The 23,868-nt window shown below is 44.4% G+C and overlaps 2 protein-coding genes across 17 annotated transcripts in view; one reads left to right on the top strand and one right to left on the bottom strand.

The window, feature by feature from the left end:
- Positions 1 to 16,747, top strand: part of phc2a (polyhomeotic homolog 2a (Drosophila)) — a 43,672-nt gene extending 26,925 nt beyond the window's left edge. For 4 of the 8 annotated variants that reach the window (XM_076275922.1, XM_076275923.1, XM_076275924.1 and 1 more), the window contains 10 exons: positions 623 to 775; positions 1,351 to 1,660; positions 7,441 to 7,937; positions 8,084 to 8,240; positions 12,422 to 12,633; positions 13,013 to 13,151; positions 13,410 to 13,524; positions 13,667 to 13,778; positions 14,540 to 14,834; positions 15,330 to 16,747. In XM_076275922.1, the coding sequence (XP_076132037.1) occupies positions 623 to 775; positions 1,351 to 1,660; positions 7,441 to 7,937; positions 8,084 to 8,240; positions 12,422 to 12,633; positions 13,013 to 13,151; positions 13,410 to 13,524; positions 13,667 to 13,778; positions 14,540 to 14,834; positions 15,330 to 15,484 (2,145 nt within the window). In that variant the 3' untranslated portion in view covers positions 15,485 to 16,747. Of the gene's footprint in view, positions 1 to 622; positions 776 to 1,350; positions 1,661 to 7,440; positions 7,938 to 8,083; positions 8,241 to 10,629; positions 10,737 to 10,774; positions 11,777 to 12,421; positions 12,634 to 13,012; positions 13,152 to 13,409; positions 13,525 to 13,666; positions 13,779 to 14,539; positions 14,835 to 15,329 lie in introns of those variants that run through there. The other 4 variants (XM_076275925.1, XM_076275926.1, XM_076275928.1 and 1 more) reach the window with 4 other exon arrangements.
- Positions 16,748 to 17,576: 829 nt separating this feature from the next.
- Positions 17,577 to 23,868, bottom strand: part of eif4g3b (eukaryotic translation initiation factor 4 gamma, 3b) — a 47,244-nt gene continuing 40,952 nt past the window's right edge. For all 9 annotated transcript variants that reach the window (XM_076275912.1, XM_076275913.1, XM_076275919.1 and 6 more), the window contains 4 exons: positions 23,341 to 23,487; positions 22,891 to 22,972; positions 21,830 to 21,976; positions 17,577 to 18,126 (listed from right to left, as the gene is read on the bottom strand). In XM_076275912.1, the coding sequence (XP_076132027.1) occupies positions 17,945 to 18,126; positions 21,830 to 21,976; positions 22,891 to 22,972; positions 23,341 to 23,487 (558 nt within the window). In that variant the 3' untranslated portion in view covers positions 17,577 to 17,944. The remainder of the gene's footprint in view (positions 18,127 to 21,829; positions 21,977 to 22,890; positions 22,973 to 23,340; positions 23,488 to 23,868) is intronic.

Raw genomic sequence — 23,868 nt, 5'->3', positions numbered from 1 at the left:
TTTGTCGTGAATCTCCCCTTTCAAGCCCAAACCACACCGCTCTCTTCCTAATGCTGGGCTGGTTGTATATCCTATGTCCCAGCGACTAGAATAGAATAATTTCTCGCCACGCAGACTGTAGAAACAGCAATAAGCAGTTTTTACTGTGGAAATCTGGACGTGCTCCCCTTCCCCTCAGCTGTCCGAATGTCACATTTTCCGACTGTGCGGCCGCTCTTTCTTGTGGCCGGAGCGTTTATTTCGGGGACCACTGCGGCTCATTTAGAAAACAAATGAGACCTGGGACAGCGTATATAGATTTGCTTCCTCTGGCACATCTGCTGTAGTGATCGTCACAGAGCGTTCAGGAAAAGAGCCTATTTGTAGGGGGGAAACTCTTTTTTTTGGAGGGGGGGGGGACTATCAGTGCATTGCACATCAGATAACGCATTAAAATAATGGGTGCCTTTAATTTCTTTAGAATTATTGAATTTCTACTTCACTCTTAGAATGTCCTTGATTATTATCCATTTTCTCTTTTCACCATTAATCGAATCACCAGAATAACTGGATGAGCTGGCAGCCTGGCACGCATTTGTGGAGCTCCTAGCCAAAAAGTGAACGTGTTTGGTGTGCTTTTCAGGCTCAGCAAAGTAACCTTGTGCAAGTAGCTAGGAGCCTAGGCCGCGCTGTTCCTTTGTCCCCTCAGCTCATATTCACTCCAACCGCCACAGTCACCGCAGTCCAGACAGAGGTGCCCACACACACGACCAACCAGCAGCCTGCCAGCACACAGGTACTCTTATTAGACACACACACACACACACACACACACACACACACACACACACACACACACACACACAACCAACTAGCAGCCTGCCAGCACACAGGTGCTACTAGACACACACACACACACACACACACACACACACACACACACACACACACACACACAAAGACACTAGGGTTGTGCAAAATTCGAATTGCAATTCTGCTTCCTGTTTGCTACCTCAATGGAAATGCAAGTGAAATTCAAGAATTGCATTGGAATTTAAGAGCCAGTTTCAATTCAATTCTGGAATTTTGCACAACCCTGATAGACACACACACAAAAACACAGGTAACCAGCAGCCTGCCAGCACACAGGTACTCTTACTAGACATACAAACAGACACACACACACACTATACTATAACAGCCCTCAGCACATAATAGCATTCAATACACACTGGCAGCCTCTGGCGTTCTCGCCTTCCGAACAGCCAGCTGATTACCAGTCTAAATTCTGCCCAATGACTCAATGCATCTTCCATCCCTCTCTCTCTGTCTCTCTCTCTCTCTCTGTGTGTGCCAACTATTTCCTTCCAGGTGCCGAACCTGGCTCTCTGCAGCCAGCAGGGGGAGGTCTCCCCCTCCCCTTCCCAGGCAGCGCTCCAGGCCCTGGGCCTCAAACAGGCCCTTGCAGCCCCTCTCTTTTCCCTGGGCACCCAGGATGCAGCTCAGTTCAGGAGTCCCGGCCAGGGCCAGGCTGTTCCACTGAAGGGGGAAGGCCCCGAGGTCTCCTGTGCCCTCCCCAATGGAGGGGGCAAGATGGACGGTGCTAACGAGCTAACAGCCCGCATGGTGGCCATCAGCAGAAACGTCACTGCCGTCACCAGCCATCCTCTCTTTACCACAGGTAGGCTATGTATCCAGTTACACTAGATGTCATTAACAGTAGGCTATTAAAGGGTGAAATGTGGGGTAATAGATCAACTAATAACTGATTGGTCAGCTATACCACATTAAACTGAAAAAAACAGGCTCCTGCATTTGTAGAAAATCCAATAGTAGAACAATGTATGTAAATGGTTTTCTATAGGTAGGCTATGGAACATTTAGCCTGAGGACATTTCTGTGGGTTCCAACAACTCACAACATACTCGTCCAGCCAGGCTGGTTTGGCTGTGGCAATGAGGTGGAGAAAGTGAGACATGATCTGTCTGCGAAAGCCATGTGTGGGGTCACCACAGCATAAGGTTGTCTGTCATGGTGATGTTTTTTTTTTTCCTTTTCCGTTAGCTATGCATTAGAGCGAGAGGGGGGCGAAAACAAGTTTTAGAGTGATGGCAACAGCTGGTCCTGAGCACTTAAGCGAGGCCTAGATGTTGCCATGGTAGCAAACCTCTGGGGCGCACCAAGTGACACCGTAGTTGGGACCCACACCGTCTCAGGGTGGTAGTATGTGATGGCTAACATACTGCTAACCTGCTCAGGATAGCAAAACATAATGGCTAACATACTGCTAACCTGCTAAGGATAGCGGAACATAATGACTAACATACTGCTAACCTGCTCAGGATAGCGGAACATAATGACTAACATACTGCTAGCTTGCTCACAGCATAGGTTACTGATGGCTAAAATACTGCTATGATGTACAGTGTAATGGATTACTTCATTTTAGCCTATTCATTGTGATTGAATGTGATACCTTGCACACTGCTAGCCTGCAGAGGATCGTAGAATACGCTGGCTAGTCTGCGCTGTGAAATACTCTTTCTCTTTTAGGGGAGGCTGGGGTGTCACTTAACACCATTGCAATGTCTGATATGGCTGCCCACAGGACCCTCCCACACCAATACTATGTGGTTGGAAAAACATTCTTATAATAGTGTTAAGATGGCCTGGTTCTTTTTCCACGTGTGAAAAAAGCTTTTCCCAAGAAAACTGAGCGGTCAACATACCCTGTTCATAGCTACAGAAGCACTCTAAAAACAGTAACATGGGATGTTTGTCTCATGTCATATAAACCTTATTGTGCATGAGCGCATACTTGGTTTCATTATAACAACAAATAGGCCTACTGCATGGGGTCCACATGTCATGTCTATTCGTGGACTGCCATGCTGTGAACAATCAAACTGGGTTTCAAAGCTTTTTTAGGCACATGATCTGCATCAAGTCAAATTCCAATCTCAGCCCCTCTCAGATATAATTGTAAGCATTTGTCAAGAACCGAATGGCTTGCCATACTGTATATCACAGTATGTTACTGTATTCCACTGGTGATCCAATCCATGTGCATTACTTGAAAATGAGTCCTAAAAGCCCCCTTACTCACCAAATAACTGCTAGACTACTACTGACCCAGAGCAGAATGGAGAGGAAGGAAACATAACATGTTGATTGTCACCATATGAGAATCAATACATTATCAGCACTTGCAGGGTTTCACCTTGTATTTCCTGAACATAGTGCAGCATGCCTGTTATCAAGCTGGACCTGTTAATGTCTACAGGAAATTGTTGCACAGTGAAATGTTCCTGTTTCTGTAACACATAATCAGTCTATCTGACAAGAACATCTGGTCAGCCAGTCTTTACCACGCTTTGAACTAGTCCTATAGGAAACAGCAAAAGGCTCCGTGGCCAATGTCAGGAAATGCATACATCAAGAGTTACAGTAATTTCTCTTCATAGCAAATATTTCATTGTCTTTTTAATTGTACTTTCGCAGTTCATTTTAAGGAGTTCAGCAAAGTCTGTAGTATGATGTGTAGTATAATACCTTTAGTAATATAATGTGAAACAAGCTGACTGAATACACCATGAATAGAGGGTTCATTCTTCATTGGCACAATACAGGTTATCAATCAGCATCAGAGATCAATGATCGCCAAAAGCCAAAAGTTTCCTATTGGCTTTTCGTCTGACTTGTTAACGGTGGAAAGTTTGCCCTTGGAAAAACACAAACAAATAGCAGCAGCGGCTCTGTCTAAAATCAAAAAAGAGAGACCTTGTCGTTCCCCCTCCCTCCCTCGTCATGAACTGATTTTCCCCTTCATGAGGATCTCATTAGACATGAAAAGCCCAAAGCCAGCAGCGGCATGGCGGCTGCTGTACCGGACCATCACAGGCCCGCGGGCAGCTGAGAGGGGGCTCCTAAGTGAGAACAGGCCCTCTCCCGGGGTGACCCCTGCAGACGCGGCACTGGGCTTCTGTTGGAACCTTTGACCAGGGGGCTCTTACATGGGGGGGTCAGTGTAGATCTGAGGGGACTATAATGAGCTGAAGGGACGTGTGTGTGTGTTTGTGTGTTTGTGTGAGTGAAGTATGTATGTGCTTGCATGTGTTTGTATGCATAAGTGTGTGTGTTAGAGAGAATGCATATGTGTGAATGTCCATGTATGCATATGCGTAAAGGGTGTCTGTGTGATTGTTTATGCATGCGATTGAAGTGTGTGTGTGTGTGTGTGTGTGTGTGTGTGTGTGTGTGTGTGTGTGTGTGTGCGCATGCATGTTAGGGCTTTGGGCTAGAGGTTGTAGTTTGTATATGGGGCAGCAGGAAGCTCTCCCCCTCCTACAGGCATGCCTCTTAAATCAATAGCTCTCAACTGCAATGCACAATTTGTTTCAGTTTGGGTTCAACATGTTGCCTTGTAATCAGGAATCTGCCTCATATATTTGAGAACATGCAGCTAGAAGCAAATGTTTATGTGTGTGTGTGTGTGTGTGAGTGAAAGAGAGAGAGAGTGTGTGGGTGTGTATCACCTCCATCCTGCCAATTTGTGTGTGTGTGTGTGTGACTCTCTCTCCACGCTGATTCAGTTTAAGTGTGCCTGCGCATACCGATCCTCATAAGTGCTATGGATTGGGCCCCTAGGCTGAATGCAGTCGATTCACTCTCAGGGCATTCCCATGGAACCCTTCCAAACGGGTGCTGAAACGCCACTTACACATATGTGATGAATAGGAGTCATGTGTGTTTCAACTGCGGGAAAGGTCTATCTACCAAACTATGTCACAATGTCATATTATCACAGAGGAAAGAAATTAGCCTGGGTGAATCCAGACGAACCTGCAGGTCCTACTGGAAAGGATCGCCTCCAAGCCCGTTTCCGAACTTCCTGTTTTACGACCTTCGGGGGCATGACCAACATTGAAATTAAACTTAAGTTGGTGCATTAAACTCTTACCAAACAAAGGTTTCAAATGAGGTAGTTTACTCAATTCCAAAGAAAATACACATTCATATCTGTCTCCTGGGTTTTTGGGGATTCCAAAATGGGGCGTCTATGGGATCCTTTCCAGACTAATAAAAAATTGCTAACAGGTTCGCCTGGGTTCACCAAGCCTTGAAAGAAACATTATTCATGCAGTTCCATAATAATAATAACCAGCAGTGAAAATATCCAACCTATACATGAGATATCCAGAGCATGTAAGTAGATAGTAGAGAGAGTGAGTCACCAGAGTAGATGAAGAGGCTCAAAGTACCTCTCACCGTTGTGTGTGTGAGAGGGCATTTCTAACCTGCCTAGACCCCCTGAGTGCTAGGCTGGAATTAATCATTCATGTGTGGGTGGAACTCAAGCCAGATTGCAGTTCTCGTTCGTTCTCCCACTGCTCTCCATACCGACCCACCAAACGTGCTGCGGCAGTGGCTCAGCTTCACACTCTGATTCCTCTCAACTTTTCTGCCTCTCAAAGGGTGTGTGGAATTATTGGAGCTCTATATGAGGCTACACTGACTGAGCACCCCTGGAAGTGTCAGAGTACACTGTAAGTTGGCTGTTTTTGGCTCGGATTAATATGTATATCCAAGAGTTTGAGAGAGGAAATGGATCAAGTTCCCGGAGCTAGCTGTGTTGGTGTTTGCTGGCCATTAAGTCACGTTTTAGATTTACTGGAGCCCCTTGTCACTAAGGTCAGGAGCTATGTACCGTGGAGAATGCTGAATTTTGTGCACTTAAACCAGCTTCTACATTTGTCCATTCTTTACATACCACCACGATCAATCTGTCATAAACCTTTTTAGCCGCCTGAGCAGGCACTGGGGGTGTGTGTATGTGTGTGTGTGTGTGTGTGGGGGGGGGGGGGGGTGAGGTTTGTTTCCTGATAACTTACACTGACGGAAAAGAGGGGAAGAAGAAAAAAAAACTTTCCACTGTAAGAGCAGGGAGCAGAGAAACTCAAAACCACAGTGGCATGTGAACTTCAACATGCCTATTTTATATAGTTTAAGTGCCTCTGGGGGTTTAGAAAGACCAGGAGGGGGACTGGTATGCCACGTGCATAAGTAACCCACAACAAAAGGACGTCTCGCCCATATCAGGTCAGGGAGGTGCAGAGACACGGGTGTGAACATGGCAGGCCTCTCCTCTCCCCCTCTCTCTTCTCTCCTCTCCTCCCCTCTCCTCTCCCCCCCTTACCTCCCATCCCCTCCCCTCTCCTCTCCTCTCCTCTCCTCTCCTTTCCTCTCTCCTCTCCCCCCCTTACCTCCCATCCCCTCCCCTCTCCTCTCCTCTCGTAGGGAACTCATTCTGCTTTTACGTGCTGAGCTATGCTGCAGAGGGCCTGGGAGCCAACGCTGTACTTTGCTGTGCTGTATGGGGTAGGGTGCAGCTGAGTAAACCCATTAACCCAAAGAAAGCACGGTGTCAGTTTCCCAACTGCAACTGATGGATTGGGGGGCATTATGGGTAAAGGAGACTCAGGCTTATGCAGGGGGCCATGGTGATATGTTTCATGTGGACAAAGCAGAGGGCTAATTTCTCCTATCAGATGTAGACATTTAGGGAATGGCTTGTTTCCCTTTGATTTTTATCTGAATTGCCAATGATCCCTTTTAGTGGCAGTAAGTGAGTCAGGGTGTGTGTGTGTGTGTGTGTGTGTGTGTGTGTGTGTGTGTGTGTGTGTGTGTGTGTATGTGTATGTGTGGTGTTTGCATGTGTGTTTGTGAGAGAGAAAAGCATTCAGAGAGAAAGTGTGTTAGTGTGAAAGAGGGTTTAGAGTGAGAGAGAGTGAGAGAGAAAGAGAATGTTTGAGAATGTTTGTGTGTGTATATGTGAGTGTTCATGCACAGCACACTATTTCACTAGTCTCAACACGACTGTCTGTGGTATAATTTAGCTCTCGCCTCAACATCCTCCCCGTCAACAAGCGCTGCTAGCAGGTTCTGTCTCTGACTTACACAAACAACTGTGAAAACAAAACTGTTGAGTAATGGCTGTCATGGTTGTTCTCCTCTTGGAGAAGGGCGCTAGGCTTCTGAATAGCCCTGCTTTTACAACTCAAAGGGATCTTTTTTTCCTGGTTGTTTGTTTTTCTCTGTCCTACTCTCTGTTAATGCCTCTGGCCTCTGGCTGTGTGATGTTTATTTAGCAAATACTCCTTCCACCAGCAGTAAACCCGACCTCACGACTGCTTCTCCACAGCACGCTCGAGGAACAAATTCAAATTCGTAAAAGGTCACATGCATTTTGAATAACAATAACAAATATTTTTCTTTCTATTTTACAAAGAGTGAATAGAGAGAATAAATAAAGTCAAACAAGATTGTATCCTGGCTTTGAATCCTCTCTGCCAGGTGCCCCGGCTGGGGCCATTTGATTTGATTTGATGTATAACATGACACATATATAACACATATATAACATAACATGATAGACAATCCTCTTCTTCACTTCTGTTGCAGCATACACACAGATTCAGACACACCAGTTGCTCAAGCAGCAACAACAGCAGTTTGTAATCCAGCAGCAGCAGCAACAGCAGCAGCAGCAACCACAACATCTACAGCAACAGCAGCAGCAACAGCATCTACAGCAACAGCAGCAGCAGCAGCAGTCCCAGCTGCCTCAGAGGTCCCAAGCCCAGCTTTCCCAAGCCACCCCCATCCAATCCAGCTTGCAGACTCAGGCCCATACAGTGCATGCCATGGCAATCCAGCCGGCCATGCCTGCTCCTTTGCAGAATCAGAACCATAACCACAACCAGAGCCAGTGCACCATAGCGATTCTGCCCAAGCCAGCAGTGCCAAACCCACAGCCCATCATCTTCCACTCCACCGTAACTGCCCAGGTGCTCCCTCACAATGGTCACCCTCCAGCTTTGAGCCCCCCTTCACCGGCCAATGCAAAGCCCATGCAGCTGGCAGCTGCCAATCCTCAGGTCCAGCCAGGAGTGACCAATGTAAGTCTCATTCGCATTGTTTTACCACCTGTTTTCTCTCAAGGAGAGATCTTCTGTTTGGTCTTTGCCTTGCTTGCTTGTTGTTTTAGGACTTTGGTTGATCTTTGGTTTGTCCGGTTTGGCTCTGCCATTGCCCCTTTGCTCAGGGTGGTGCCCCAGTTCAGGATGGTGTGGGGCAACAGAACTGTGCACAGCCCATGGCTGAGGTGCCGTGCCCTGCGTCCAATAACCAGCTAGTGATGTCTGTCCCAGCACTGGAGGAGCCCAATGCAGAATCAAGTTTGCTAGGCAGAATCACTGAAGGTAACCCTCACACAACCCATTCAGATCCTATTATGCAGAGGACCATATGCATTACATAGGCATAAGATGTAAATACCAAATATGCTACAATGTAGTGGCTATTTGCTCCTTCTAATCGTCTAATAAATTCAATCAAAGTCTATGATATACAGAGGCCATAAGATTTTTCAAAAGCTTAGAACTACATTGTACTTAGGACAACGACATGGATATGGCTATACTAGTCAGTGACATATATTCCTAGGAAGATATTCCTTGAGGGATACCCCTCTTCTACATAATCCATTATCTTCAGTTCATGCCATCTGGGGACAAGATTTGCTCACCAACACACACACAGAAACTGATGCAAAACATAATGCAGAACCCCAACATACCAAGCAATGTTTGAAATACTCTATACATCCTTGAACACTGATTCCTGCTTATAATTCTCTTTAATATCTAAATGCATTTTGAAAACTTGGGTTAGCCTCAGATGCAATCAACTTCAAATTGTACTGTCTTCCACTGAAATGGGGTAAACTCAGAATTTCATTTTTAGCTGAATCCCTGATCATCTGATCTGAGGCTGTGTCTCAAACTGCATACTTCCGTCAGCACACTGCTAGTGTGCACTGAGCACTTACTTGTGTTGTGCCCACTTTTCGATGGTTGTTATTGTCCCAATATCTGCACTATGTACTTAAACTACGGTAAGTATTTGAAGTGTGCAAGTAGGCGGTTTGAGAGATAGCCTGAGTGTCTCCTGTAATACTTTAGATGCCCACTGTGTGCATTTGTGCTGAATCACAGCATGCAAGATCTGCATGGCCAATTAGGAGAGATTAGTAAAGAATATGAGTAGCCAAGTCTCAGGTCATGGGAAAAATTCATGCATGTCATGAAGCACGGCTTAAAAAAAAATCCAACTGTGCCGCATACTGATGGCATGCATCAGAAAAGTAAACACATACAACTTATGCCCACAAGAAATGTTCTGTTCTCATCCTAATTTTCTGTGTGGACGCTGACACTGATTTCCTTAACCATGCACTGATGAAGCACGCTTAGTCCAAGCCATGAGCTCAGGCCTGGGCGATGAAAAGACCTAATAATGACTACCAGGCTTTGATTTGACCGAACCAGAGTCGAGAGACAGAGAGTGTGAAAAACAGAGACACAGAGAGAGAAAGAGAGAGAGAGAGAGAGAGAGAAAGAATCAGGGACAGAGAATGAGAGAGACAGAGAGACAGATAGAGAGAGAGAGAATCAGGGACAGAGAAAGAGAGAGACAGAGAAAGAGAGACAGATAGAGACAAAGAGAGAGAGGGAGAGAGAGAGGCGACAACGTCACTGCCATCTGTAGGCCTGCCAAACCCCAACACAAAAGGACTGGATGGCCGCGCTCTCTTGCTCCCCTCAAGCGGAAGGCTAAATCTGTTACGCCCCAGTGTCTATTGTCCGGGGCCGGCACTCGGGGGGGAAAGTGACAGCTTTCGCCATAATTAGGGGAGAGGGGGCTGCGCTGTGTAATCCCCACTGGGACGGACGGAATAAAGGTGGACACAGTCCGCTTGCCAGGCAGGTGTGATCAGGGCCCATCCAATCAGACTCATAATTATGAATGATAATCTGTAACATATGAGGAGACCAAAGGGCCTGGTCTGCACTGTGTAGTTGACACCAAAAATGAAATCCTCTCCTGTTTTTGGCATCAACCACACAGAACAGACTAGGCCTCTGTGTGGTGATGGTGGTGGTGGTAGTCATAAATCATTGGGTGTTTTTCAAATGGCTGTCAAGGCACTGAATGGCAGAAAATACAAACAATGTATAAACAATGAAATGGTTTAGAAAAACAAACAAAGACAGTGTTTAAAAGCTCTTTATGTGTGTCTGTAAAGATCAGGCTTTGTGCTACAGTGCTTGGATCTCTATTACTACATGCCAGAGCGTGTTTTGAGAGTGTGGCATGAGTGTGTACCCAAAGGGCAGTGTTTTTTATAACAGTCTATTAGATCTCCACGAAGGTTGTAGTTTTTCATATTGGTACTTGAAGCAAAGAGGTTTACACATGACTCATCTGAAGTAAACCAATAACTTGTATTCAATTAGTTATTTTCAATACAGTTTTGTGAAGTCAGCTGTAGTATTCAAAATTCAGGAATATGTGACTTGTAATAGTCAAATCATGTACTTATAATATGTGTTCACCCAGTGCTTCTCAATATATATTCTAACAGTTGCTAACGGTTACTGTCATGTTGCACCTGCCAGAAAAGTGAACTGCTGTGTGATGCTGTTGCCTTGCAGCGCACACCTGCTGACTTGAAGTCTTTAAATGGACTCTTCTGTCCTCATGAAAGATTGAGTTTCCATCAGCCACTCTGTTATTCTGGCTTCCTCTGACAATGGGAAAGCCAATAGCGTTTATCAGAGGACCTGTCTCAACCTCTATTTCCACTGTCAGACGCATCAGATGATTATCTGACGGCTCCTTCCAGCTAGCTGATGGTAAGAGCATCTGTGAAGTCTGGGCCAGTTTCAGCTGTTGTGCAAATGTGTGCTAGCACAGATACAGTACTTTTGAGTAACAGCATGTCTCAATCATTGGTCAGAGATAAATGGGCTGCTAAGGCCTACATGTAAATATCGGAAGTTTACCAAGGTGAAGGTATTTATCTGCCATCAATTTTCATTATCTGTTTTTAACCTGTTATTTTTGACTTTAACATTAACACATTCTGTTAATGATGATGGGGTGTTCCAGAAACCATGTGCCAAACCAAGTGTACCAATTGATGGGAAATAAATAACCAATATGGAACATGTCAAACAGTTAATTTTACCAGTAGTCAAAGGTCTTCATAATGGATGCAGTTAGTGGCAATAGGCCTACACATTATCTAGCAGATGTTCATTTGAGTCTCTTCAATTCAATACAATTCCAAACATAACCATTTTGTTCCATTGCAATAGACTACTCCATGCATCTTTTTGTACAATACAAATAATTGATTACATTTCTTTGTAATGGTAACCATCAGAGTGGCAAAAATTGGAGTCTCGATTTGTTTTTCCCTTCAAAACGACATGTGGTGAATTCAAGAATTTACCATGCTCGCTCTCCCTCCATATATTTGTTAGAGCGCCATCACGCTTTCTCAGCCAATCACAGACGAATTTCTTAGTAAATACAAGGCATCATTGGATAGAATTCCAAGTTGACTCAGCCAATCACAACCCTCCTCTGTTTCCTATTCAGTTCCCTCATACAAAGGGGATTAGAGAATGTGCCCCTGCTGCTCATGCGGGAGAGTCGGTTTGTACAAACAAAACAAAAAAGTTTGGGCGAGATTTGCCTGTCTTGCTCAGTATCTATTTATGGAACCCGTGTGCAACGCCGTGGAATACGCAGAAAATGGAACTCTTTGTCCACTTTCCTCCTCTTTGAACGGGTGCTTGGAATAGTAGTGGAAGGATCCACTGGCTGAGTCGCGGAACGGAACAAAGGCGTGTGCTTGTGGAGGCTGTTGACTATTGTCAGGACCCCTGTACGTGAGCCTTTGGGTTGGGACTTCATGTGGCGGGTTTTTTCTTCTGCCAAATGTCGCTGTAGCATAACTGTTTGAACATATGGTGGACTCGCGCGCGCGTACCCAAATATAACTTTTGGGTACTGTTTACATAATGAAGCCGCGCGTAAAAGCTTTAATTAACTAGTCTCCGACGACTGCATTCATTAGCCTACAATGCTAATTAATTCGTCATAAGATCACAGATCTCTAACGTTTCATGTCGTGCCGCGAATTCACACACATGAATGCAATGTTTGCACAAACGTTACGTTGTTTGATTACGGAGGCCATAATTAATGTGAACCTAATGCGATCTAAACCAACCTAAGGAGAGCCATGTTGATACCATCTACAAAAGTAAGCATCGTTCCTTTTAGTTATTTGCCGTATGGATGGCTGCATGAATTTCATATCTTGGACCGTAAACCGAGACGCCCAATGGTTGAGTGACAGTCGAGACCTATGGGGAAGCTGAACCTGCTTGTTTTAATTAATTAATTAACTTACATTTCCTTCTATGGCCATATCATTATTCACATCAGCGATAAAGTTGTATTGCAATATGAAGGCAAATGTGAACTGCCTTTGCTAAGTTGATGGATGCTACTGTCTTGTCCTCAGGCGCGGGTGTCGCAGAGGGGAGAGTGAATGCGAAACCAGGTGTGTGCTCACCTCCAGCCATGACCTCGGGCAATGGGAACAATGCGCCCACTGTGACCGGCAGTACTCCTCAAAATGGCGAGAGTAAACCACCCCAGGCTATTGTGAAGCCCCAGATCCTTACGCACGTCATTGAAGGATTCGTTATCCAGGAGGGAGCAGAGCCATTCCCAGTGAGTCCATAGCAGCTACCATCCCATTTACGTCCGCGAACTGAAATCTCAAGGGAGTTAGATGTCAGAAATTAACCTCAGTTAAACCACAGTCAAGCCAATGAATTCAATCAGCTGTTAGACAAGCTGAACAAATCATAGTTGTCTGCTCAATCACCTTGGCGTCTCCAAGTTAAAAGGATACATACTTCCCTCTAGTGGACATGTAGACCCAATGTGTCTTCACTATACTTCCCATAAGAGATATCTTCACTGTACCCCTTTGACATGATGTCGTTTATTGAGCTTGTGTAGTCCACCTGAAAGCATATATCACAATTTAAGCACAGTGTTGTAAGTGGTTTGGGTGTTGCAACTTATGTGCTCTAAATATACTCAGGTGGATAGACCATCCCTGTTGATCGAGAACCTAAAGAAACAGAAACAACAGCAACAGACACATTCGGACTCTGAGAAAGCGGCGCATGAAAATTCAGTGAATACGGCTGATTCTGAAATGGAGGATCTTTCACAACAAGGTACAGGGCTTCCATTTAGTTTTATTGTTGCAGAGATTTGCACATGACTGCATAATGGAGAGAATAGAATGCAAAGGTGACACAGCTAAAGAAAATAGTGACGCCAATGAGAATACGCTCACGGGTGTGATTATGATTGACACCTTTATTGGCTGAAGATCAGGTTTTATTCTAGTCTTATTGACTCTGGAATGTCTTTGTCTGAGGCAAGCTTTCTGCACTGATTAAGGGCTCATCTGAATGTTTTTTTTTTTTCAGAGCTAAAAAATCAGGAGGACGAGCCAACACTTTCCTGTGAGCTGTGTGGCAAAGTAGACTTTGCTTACAACTTCAAGCGGTCAAAGAGGTTTTGCTCAACTGTTTGTGCTAAGAGGTAAATACTTTTTTTTTCTGGCTTCAGTCTTTGGGCTGAATGCATTTTGGGGCCTGTAACAACATAGATATCTACCTTCTGTGCACTTTTATGGGGTAACTGATTCATGTGTCTTATCCTTGTGTGCTTGCATGTGCTCTAGGTATAATGTTGGGTGTACCAAGCGAATGGGCCTGTTCCCTAATCGCCACACTACAATGGAGAAGCTAAAAAAGCAAAGATCCTCCAGCACAACATCAGACGCCAAGAAACTGGTGAGCTCAATCCCCTTCTTATTAGTACTCGCATTCAGTCACCTGACGGAGCAATCCTAGGGATCTAATAGAAGTGTGGATATGATGGTTATTGTAATGCATCTATTCTTGGCACATCAGTGCAACTACACAACTGAATATGTAGACCAGGGGTCTCCAACACTTAGCTTGCGAGCTACCAGTAGCTCCCTACCTGTTTCTAAAAAAATCTCCAAATTGTTTGAGGAAGATGTTCATGAATCTGATAACCCTATCATTTGGGAAACATGTTAAAATTCCTATGAAATCAAAATCTACAGAAAAGGTAAATGAGTTGAAAGAAACCTTTAAAAAGCATACAAATCTGTTTTGGGTGGAGATCATCTATGTGAATACAAAGGTTGGAAAAAAGGTTGGAGACCCCTGATGTAGACCATGCATTGCTCATGTAGTCCACTATGCGCGTTGTTTATATATCGTACACTTTCTATGTTGTCTATCTATACTACTGTATTGTGCATTGTGTATATTTTCACATTGTCTGTATATTGTGCACTGTCTATACTGGCTTTGTATTGTATATTACGTATACTTTTGTCTATACTGCTAGACAATCAACAATTGTATAATCCTTGTGTAACAGACTTGGCCACTAAAACACAGTTCTGATTCTGATTTTACAGTTAGCATCATACTGTAGATATAGAAAGGATTCTATATATGTGGTTAGCACTGTAGCATATGTATATGGTACATATGTTGAGATTCTCTCCTGTCGACAGGCCACCTCCAACAGCCAGGATCACATGGCCGGCGCTCGCTCGTCCCCACACCTGGGCCGAGGCAGCCAAGGGGAGTCCAGCCAGTGCTCGGACATGTCCAGTTACGAGGAGCCCCCCTCGCCTCTATCTGCCACCAGCTCAGGGGCGCAGAGGCCTCCCGCTAATGACCGGGGCTCGGCGGAGCACGGGGAGAGGCACGAGCACGAGCTACCCCTGCTCAACCAGCCCTTCCTGCCCAGTGACCCTGCCAAGTGGAATGTGGAGGACGTTTACGAGTTCATCTGCTCTTTGCCAGGTGGGTGTGGTGCTCATATTGGTATTTTTCATCAGCCACACCAAACGTGCAGCAGAGTGAAGATTGAGTGAGAATATTTACTCGAGCCTGTTGGGAGAGTACCCTTTTTAATAAAGCTTTAGGCAGTTTTCCAGTGTTCTTCATTAATGAAGTGAGTTTTTAGGACGTTTTGAGTATAGGGCTTTAGTAGAACGTGCTTATCATCCTATACATGTTGTTACTCATTGATAAGCCTAATCCTCGCCCTAACTGTGAGTAGAAGCCATTATCTGATGCACTTATAGAGGAAGTGGACTGGGTTGATTCATGGCACTAGAGCCATGTTAAACAGAAAGTGGCGGCACCGTTGGTAGTAGTAGTAGTGCAGATTTTAGTGTCATTAGTAGTTGTGAAGATTTAACATAGTGCTATTGGCACCGTTTTTTACTCCTCTAGTCTATACCAAGACAAATGCATTTTTACACAAGTTCCTGTTTCTCACCTCTGTCCCCTCAGGTTGCCAGGAGATAGCCGACGAGTTCCGCTCGCAGGAGATCGACGGCCAGGCCTTGCTGCTGCTGAAGGAGGACCACCTCATGAGCACCATGAACATAAAGCTGGGGCCCGCACTGAAAATCTTTGCCCGCATCAGCATGCTCAAAGACTCCTAGCGCCTCTCGCTTCCCCTCTACACCTTTGATGGTTCTCTCCTTGGAACACCTCAGATGACACAAATGCTCAGAAAGAGACTGGAAGAATTCAAAGCTTCTGCACTGATCACCTGTTCAAACATCTCTCCTTAAGGGCTCTTGTGTGGTGAAGACTACAACATGAAGCCACAGATTAAATACATCGATACTGTTTCGCAGGTCGGCATTGAACTGTTGTTGTCCTCAAGGGATTAGACCTGAAGTGATTTTGAACTTAAGTCAGTTGGTGGGAAATGGAGGTCATTGATGTTGGAGGACTCTGGGCAGCACAAGTGGTTTAGCCCTTTGCATTGATGACTTTGGTTGGGACAACAGGGTGGGCCAAGGCAGTTTTGCGTAGAAACACATCTGAAATGTGAATGGGTGTTATTTCAGTTTAACTGGAACTGTGAACCTGACCTCAGTGGAAAACACAAGGGAATTTCTTTTTTAAATGACCTACATGTGTTTTCCTATTCAGTATACCGGATATGCTGTTTGAGTGGTTTTGCTTTGCAACCACCCCAAAAGTGTCCCTTTTAAATCAACCAGTAGTATCAGTTTGCAATTATGTTTGTATAAATGAAGGGACCCATTCAAAGAGAATCCCAACAATGATTGAACATTAATTGCTTATGCCATTTGTAATGCTAGTTCAAGAGTTTGTAATTGGCTTTGTTCATCATAACCAGTGATGCAAACTGTTGTAAAGTGAAGTGGTTGTGGCAAATGTTTTTAAAAGGAGAATAACTCTTTTTCATGATGTGCCTAATATTTATCTGAATGCATCCCAAAGATTCTCTATCTCAACCCTAAGATCACATTCACCAGCCGATTCCATAGACTCCACACAGGTTTATGGGTCAATCAGTCTGCAGGGATAATAAAGGTATATTAAAGGTCTCTCACCTCATGATCACAATCGTTCAGTGTAGAGGGCTGGACTTGTGACCAGTAGATGTACATAGTGCTGTTTGTTGTTCCTTGTTGCCGGGATACACAGTGAAACTCACAGACTGGAGTGCATTACCAGGTTAGCTTTCCAAAAGCAGTTTCATCAGTGTTTTTTGTTTCAGTAGTCCAATGAGTCGGTGTGTTATGTTGGCATTGATAGTTCAGTTGTATGTACTTGTGTTTGATGTTGATCAAGACTCACGCATACAAATAGTTTGCCTGCAGCACCAAAAAAATGTCATCAATTGCAGTCTCATTTTGTATATGAGAAATAAACAGTTTACATAAAAATACGGTGTCGTTTCACAATGATTTTCCTTTGCCACCAAAGGAGATTACTTGAGCCAGGGACTATCACTGTTAATATGTGGTGTTGAGAGTGACCATATCAATACAGAGACTGGGCCATGCTCATTGTGGCTGTGGACACTTTTGTGAGAGAAAAAAAGTTTCTGAAGATTTGAAAATGGAAAAGTTACATCATCATGCCGACATGGAAAATGGCCACCGAGACAGTGTTGGTTTTGTTTTTTTATTTCTTTTTTTCATTTATTTACAAGCTTTAGATTTGCTCTATCAGTATGAAGAATTACAAGCACTTCAGGGTCAGCAACATCTCTTAGTGTTTTTGTACAAGATGCTTGCTCTTTTATTTCCATTCATTCAAATGTTTTGTTGTTGCTTCACGGCCTCTTGGTAGTGGCTTGAATGCATAGATCTGCCACTTTGCCGGATTATATGTGTCATAGAGCAAGCTAAAGCAGAAGAAATTGGTGTGGCTATCCCCATGATACCCTTAAACTTTTTGACGTGCTAAACCATGAATCCTCCTTAGTACCCTTACGTCTTCAGCCCCAGACGCGTTGTTTGTTTGTAACAGAACAACTGGTAAATTAGGGAGGCTGTTTAGAACAGGTTTTACCATAATTATTAATCATTAATATTATTAACATAATTTTAATTCATTATTTCTATATCCTCCAAAGCCTTCACATTCTGACCACCTGCAAATGTTAAATACATTTCATATCTGCAGTTCTTAAAAAAAAATAAATTAAAGAGTCTGAACTGATGTTTTTTTTTTCTTTTGTAGCACGTTTTTTTTCGTATTATTAAAGTCTTTTTCTTAAAAAGTAACAAAAGAAAGAAAATTAAAAACTTTTAACTGAAATAGTTCTATAAATAATACATGTTTTTTTCCCTCTTTTCTTCTTTTTGTTTAGTGCTCCAGCAAAGTTAGGTCACGTCGCTGTGGGTGTGGAAAACCGTACCATAAACCTCTCACCCCATTCATCGCAACCATCCTCTTCTCTTCCAGCCGATTCATATGTGTGGCTTTGTTATGTTTTGTTTTGTTTTAGATAATGCAGTTATCTTTTTTTTTGCAGCGACCATTGTCCTTTTTAGCACTAATTGGCAAACATGTCCATTTTCTCTTCCTATTGTTTTTTTTTATTTTTTATTTTTTTTTTGTCCTGCAGCCCTTCGTCAATTGTCCTCTGACTCCTCCTCGGCCTCGCGCAGCCAGGTGAAGAAGGCTGTGACGGACTTGAGGGCCACACCCTTGCCCTGCTGCTCTGACGGGTCTTTGCTTGACTCCCATTTGTAGAACGCATCCTCCGAGATTACGTCTTCGTCATACAAACAGTCGAAAAACATCCGGAGCAAGTCTAGGAAAAACACAGAAAGAGTTGATGATGCTAAAAAAAACACAGTTAATAACAGCACAAAAAAATGACACGTGTGACCATTACGCCATTTACATCTGAGAAAGAAAATACATTTTCATTCACTTTGCACACACCAGCAAACCCTCAGTGACTGAGTCTTCCCTTAATGCACAACCCATCATGCCATGTGACCTGCCCTTGGATTCTTTACTCTCAGAGTCTTAAAGGAACCATATGTAAGATTGTGGCCAAAACTAGTACTGCAATCACTTTCAAATTACTGTAGAGCGTTGTATCCCCTCCCCACTGACTCGAGGTTGCCAACCCGGAATGCTGAAACACTACTGACTTCGTGATTAGTAGATAGGTGGAGGGTGGCGCGTCAGGCCAAAACAGAACATGACATGACAAAACACATCAACATCAGTTGAGGGCTGCAACTTCACTTTTTAAATGACAATATCCTGGCAGGACTACTGCTATCAGTAATATAAGTATTTGAAATTGACATGATTTCTTAATGTCTTGTGACAGATCAGGGCCATTTTATGATTAATTGAAATCAGGCGGACGAGTGGCTAAGGAGGATTGACAAGTCAGGCCTACCCGGCAAGTTCAAGTCCTGGATATACCAGCATGGGCTCCTACCAAGGCTTATGTGGCTGCTGACAGTCTATCAGATCCCAGTGACTGCAGTGGAGGGAGTGGAGAGGAAAGTGAACAAACATCTGAGGCGGTGGCTGGGTATCCCTCCCAGCTTCACTGCAGTTGGGCTCTACATCCGATCAGGACAGCTCCAACTTCCATTTTCCTCTGTGGTGGAGTTCAAGGTGGCTAAGTGCAGGGTGGCAATGAGGCTCAGAGACTCAAAGGACGAGCAAGTAAGCAACGCAGGGGTCACAACACGAACAGGCCGTAAGTGGGCAGCAGACACTGCAGTCAGACAAGCTGAGAGCTCCCTGGAGTTGAGACATATCATTGGCAATGTCTGCATGGGTCGGCAAGGACTGGGAACATCTCACTTCACACAGTGGAGGAAGGCAAGTGTCCAGCAGAGGCGGGAGATGGTACAAGCGGAAGTTCGTCACCAGGAGGAAGAGACACGGAAGGCTAAGGCTGTGGAACTGGCAACCCAGGGAACATGGACCAGATGGGACCTCCCAAACAGGAGGGTCACATGGACTGAGCTCTGGAGGCTGGAACCTTTCCGTGTTAGCTTCCTCCTGAGGTCTGTGTATGACACACTCCCATCACCAGCGAACCTAGCCAGGTGGGGCTTGAGGGAGGATCCGCTCTGCAAGTTGTGTGGGAAGAGGGGGACACTGGCCCACATTTTAGCAGGGTGCCAAATCGCTCTGGCTCAGGGGAGATATAGGTGGCGGCATGACCAAGTGCTCCGAGTGATGGCTGACATTTTCGAGTAGGCCAGGAGAAGACCACAGCCGACCAAGCCACAAGTACCATCAATGCAATTCGTCAGGGCAGGAGAAAAGCCATCCTCTGTTAAAAGAGCCAGGACCAACATCCTCCAGGGGGCACAGGGGTGGGAGATGTCAGTCGACCTGGGGAAGAAGCTCACTCTCCCACCCATCGTCCAGACCACCTTGAGGCCTGACGTTGTCATCTGGTCAGAGCAAGCTAAGAAAATCATCCTGGTGGAACTGACTGTGCCTTGGGAGGAAGGCTGTGAGGAGGCCCATGAGAGGAAGAGCCTAAAATACCAGGACCTCATCATGGACTGCAAAGACAAAGGCTGGCAAGCATGGCTGTTTCCAGTGGAGGTCGGGTGCAGAGGGTTCCCAGCACAGTCAACGTGGTCTGTGCTCACTGCACTTGGCATATCTGGCAAGGAGAGGAAGACAGCAGTGCGCAGGATTCAGGGAGGCAGCAGAGAGAGCCTCATGCTGGGTGTGGTTTAAGAGGGAGGAGGGGGGCTGGAGGCCTGGAGTTGATGGGCAGTGACCTGGCCACCACTGCTGACCCGCCAGCAGGAGGGTGTAGCGGTTAAGGGTCGAAACACCCCGAGAAGGTTGGACACCGTCTGATGACATCAGCTCCAGGCCAAAAGCCACCCTCAGTCACTTTAGGGAGAGGCTGTATGTATAGCAACACGTGATGTATTCAACAAGAAATACATTTCTTACATACGATTCCTTTAAGGAAATGGCAGATATATGAAACAGCAGCAAATTCCAATGATTGACTATCACCCTGTAACACAAGGTCTTTGAGTCCTCCTGAAATACTCAATGACATGATCTCACTGTGCTCCAGTGACCGCATGGACAAAGTCATTTAAACTGGCTAAATCTGATGTGTTCAGGTATTGGGTATTGATGAGATTAGTCAAATGTGGTAAAGCAGAGCTGGAAAACGTACGGTGTGAATAACTACATGTGCGGGACATTCCCCAGTATCATACAGAGCCCCAGTGACAGCCTTGCCCTACCAAGATACAGTAGGCCTTTTTCAAAATAACCAGCCCATGAAACACACACCTCACTGTGTCTTGCATGCAGTGTCAACAGAGCAATGCTCTGGTTACAATCATAATTCAAACCATGATCCTTGCTGCACAGCAATACAGTGCCAAGTACCAGGAACTCCAGACGTTGGGGTGAAGCACCATAGGTTTACTTACCAAATCAAAATTTCAGAAGTATATCCTGATATAAAAAAATGCAATACAAAGTCTTATATATATTGATAAAATCTACTTTCAACAGGTGAAGGCGGCCCTTCACACTAGTACGAGTTTAGTGGGAAATGAGCATATCAGACTGTGGTGTTAGGCCTCAAAAACCCTGCAGGTAAAAACTGCTTTGAGTTGCACGTGGTCGTTTGATGTGGAAGAGCTTTACAGCTGCTGAGGCACTTCCTTGTTTAAATGGTGTGCTTCAGTCCAAAATGAATCCTTTAAGCATGGTCCAATTTTGTCCATTCTTCTCAGATGACCTCTCATTAAGTGCCATTATGACAGTCGTTTCCACACTTTTGTTGCTGTCTAATGTGGCATAGTAATGTATCCAAGTGCTGGGCTTGACTTTGGTCAGAGTTTGTGGTACAACATCAATACTATAAAATTTATAAATTATAAAAATTAACGCAATGGTCACTGAAACCATAAACAACTCCTTACTAACATTAATAATTACATTTGTAAACATAGCACACCTAAATAACATGACTGCATTTGTAAACATAGGCTATAGCACACCTTAAAGGTGCGCTAAGCGATGTTACCCACTTTCTAGGCTAAAACATTTTGTCACATACAGCAAACATCACCTCACCATCCGCTAGCTGCCTGTGCCCCGAATACACTGTAAAAAACGCAGTCTCTGTCTTTGGCCCAGGTTCCAAAAATGGCAACAAAAACAACTTAGTCGAGCCTGGACCATAAAAACATAAACTGTTCCAGTCAATCACCGACCAGAGAGTTTCAATTGCACAGGAGGGAGTAGCGAGCTAGCTCTGTTTTGTTTGAAAGTCAACAGAAGTAACGTTACCCTACATCGCTTAGAGCACCTTTAATAACATGCTGACATTTGTAAACATAACACACCTTCATAACATGCTGACATTTGTACCCCCTTCCCCACCATCAAATCTATGAAATGGCTCAGGGTTACTAGGGTCTCTCAGAACCATTTTTGTTTGTTTTTGAAACAGCTATTTCTGGAACACATCAAGTGTTACTTACTTGGGGGCTGGTCCAGTTTAACTATCAATGCTTGAAGTGCATAAAGTGCTTGCAACTGGCGCTCTGTGTCTGAGTTAAGGTACTTGAGTAATACAGGCAACCTCTTCTGGATGATGGCTGTGTCCACTCTACAGGAGGAGGCGTCCCCTGTACACAAGAGATGGACAGAGCGAGAAAGAGTGAAAGAGAGAGAGAGAGAGAAGGGGGGGCGAGAGAGAGAGAGAGAGAGTGTGAGATGTTTACTGTGCATACAAAACAAGTCATCAGAGCAATGAGGGCTCACTGCTTTCCAAACTAACACAAAACAGGGTTTCCAACGTTTCATTTTTGAAGCGTCCAGAGCAAATTCCACTGCCCCATGCCTGCTCTTTTCCCCCCAAAGACAGCTACTTTGGATCACACCAGCTGTGTGTAGTCTAAGTGTTAATATGTGTCTGTGTGAATGGGCACACATATTTGAGTGTATGGGTGGGTGTTAAGGGTGTGCATATAAATAATTTATAATATTTGAATAACCAACAGTGTTATTCAGATATAATTTGGTTATTCATGTTGCCAACACTGCTATTTTGAGGGTGTATTATCCAGGACATAAGGTGGATAGTGTCATAGTCTCAAGCAATAACAGTCCTTCATTAGATTGTGAATTCAGTGGTCTACCTTTTATATCTTGTTTATTTCTCTGCATTGTGTAGGCTACATTCACAAATACATTACATAAACAAAACAAAGAAATGGGGAAAATATCTCTGATCTACTGTTTCTGGAGATGGCAAGATTCTAATTTAATTAACAGAGAGGTGGTAGCAGAACTTACACCGTGATAGCGTGACTTCTATGCTATGCTACAGTATGTTATGCGCCGTCATGCTATGCCGATTCTGTTTGTTTCAAAATAAGTGAACAGGGATATTAATGTTTGAATAGTATATCTCAAACTGTTAACCGATTATTCCACTATCCGTGCAGACCCCTACTGAGTGTATGTGTGTGATTAAGAGTGTGTGAGTGTGTGTGTATGTGTGTTTGTCCAGGTTAGTTGTCAGGAGAGTTACACTTACATTTCACTGCTGCTTTGCACACAGCAGTCATTAAAGCTCTCAGGAAGGGAGGGGAGCTCATCTCAGCTTCATCCAGATTCGCCTGAGGAGACGAATAAGACAAATAATTTCAGAAATAACTAGACAAAAAACATTTACACAGAAGCTCCAACATTTGTGAACCGTGTTACGACATTATGTGCGTTATTATATGTAATGTACCCAATTCATTAAATGTGAATTGCAATGTCCTATGCAGCTTAAAGGGATACATGAGCATGTGCTCGGAATTAGGATTAGGTTTAGTGTAATAGAACTGTTTACATGAGATGAACACTATATAATTCAACTGCTGACTTGCATTATTGTAATATGGACACTTCGAGTTTGTATGAAGTGGGATCACTGTGTGTAATGCCTTTCTTTTCAGCCTACCCAAGGGTCTGAAATCATCTGAAGGTTCAGTCATACCTCTACCCAGTCAAAGATTTGTTCATCGCCCGCCGCATCCTCCAGGAGCAGCTTTTCAAGGTGTTTGTTCAGCTCCTCAGGCGAGAGTGTTCTCTTTGAAGGTGCTTCATTGAGGCTCAAGCTGTCTGATAGGGTAAACTCTAGCTTCTGGGGAGAGAGCAAGACAAGGCAAGTTTTACAGAGATTCCAGCGGCCCTTTTCCACTATGGGGTAAAACCCTGGTGTCTGGGGTAAAGCCTCAGACTTTTGGACCGGGGCAATATTCCAGGCGGCCTCAAGATGGCCCTGGAGTAGGGCAGGGCCAAATCGGGGCTGAACCGAGGACTTTAGGAATGGAGTACGATGCAACAATAAAACCCGAGAAGTTTAAAAACAGACCCATAGCATTTGTTAAGGGTTGCCTAGGAAGAGAAGTGACTGAGTATATTTGTGAAGAAAAACGATCTACATAATATTAAAACTTTGGAAAAGAATTAAGGATACTGCTTTTTACAATTTAATGCAGTGGTCCCCAAACTATGGCCCGCG

The sequence above is a fragment of the Alosa pseudoharengus genome, unplaced genomic scaffold (genome assembly GCF_046254945.1).
Source record: "Alosa pseudoharengus isolate Yale_2024_CS ecotype anadromous, Long Island Sound unplaced genomic scaffold, YU_APseudo_1.1 YU_APseudo_1.1_scf_9, whole genome shotgun sequence".
In the NCBI taxonomy this organism is placed as follows: Eukaryota; Metazoa; Chordata; class Actinopteri; order Clupeiformes; family Clupeidae; genus Alosa; species Alosa pseudoharengus.
This window is presented reverse-complemented; position numbering and strand designations above follow the sequence as displayed.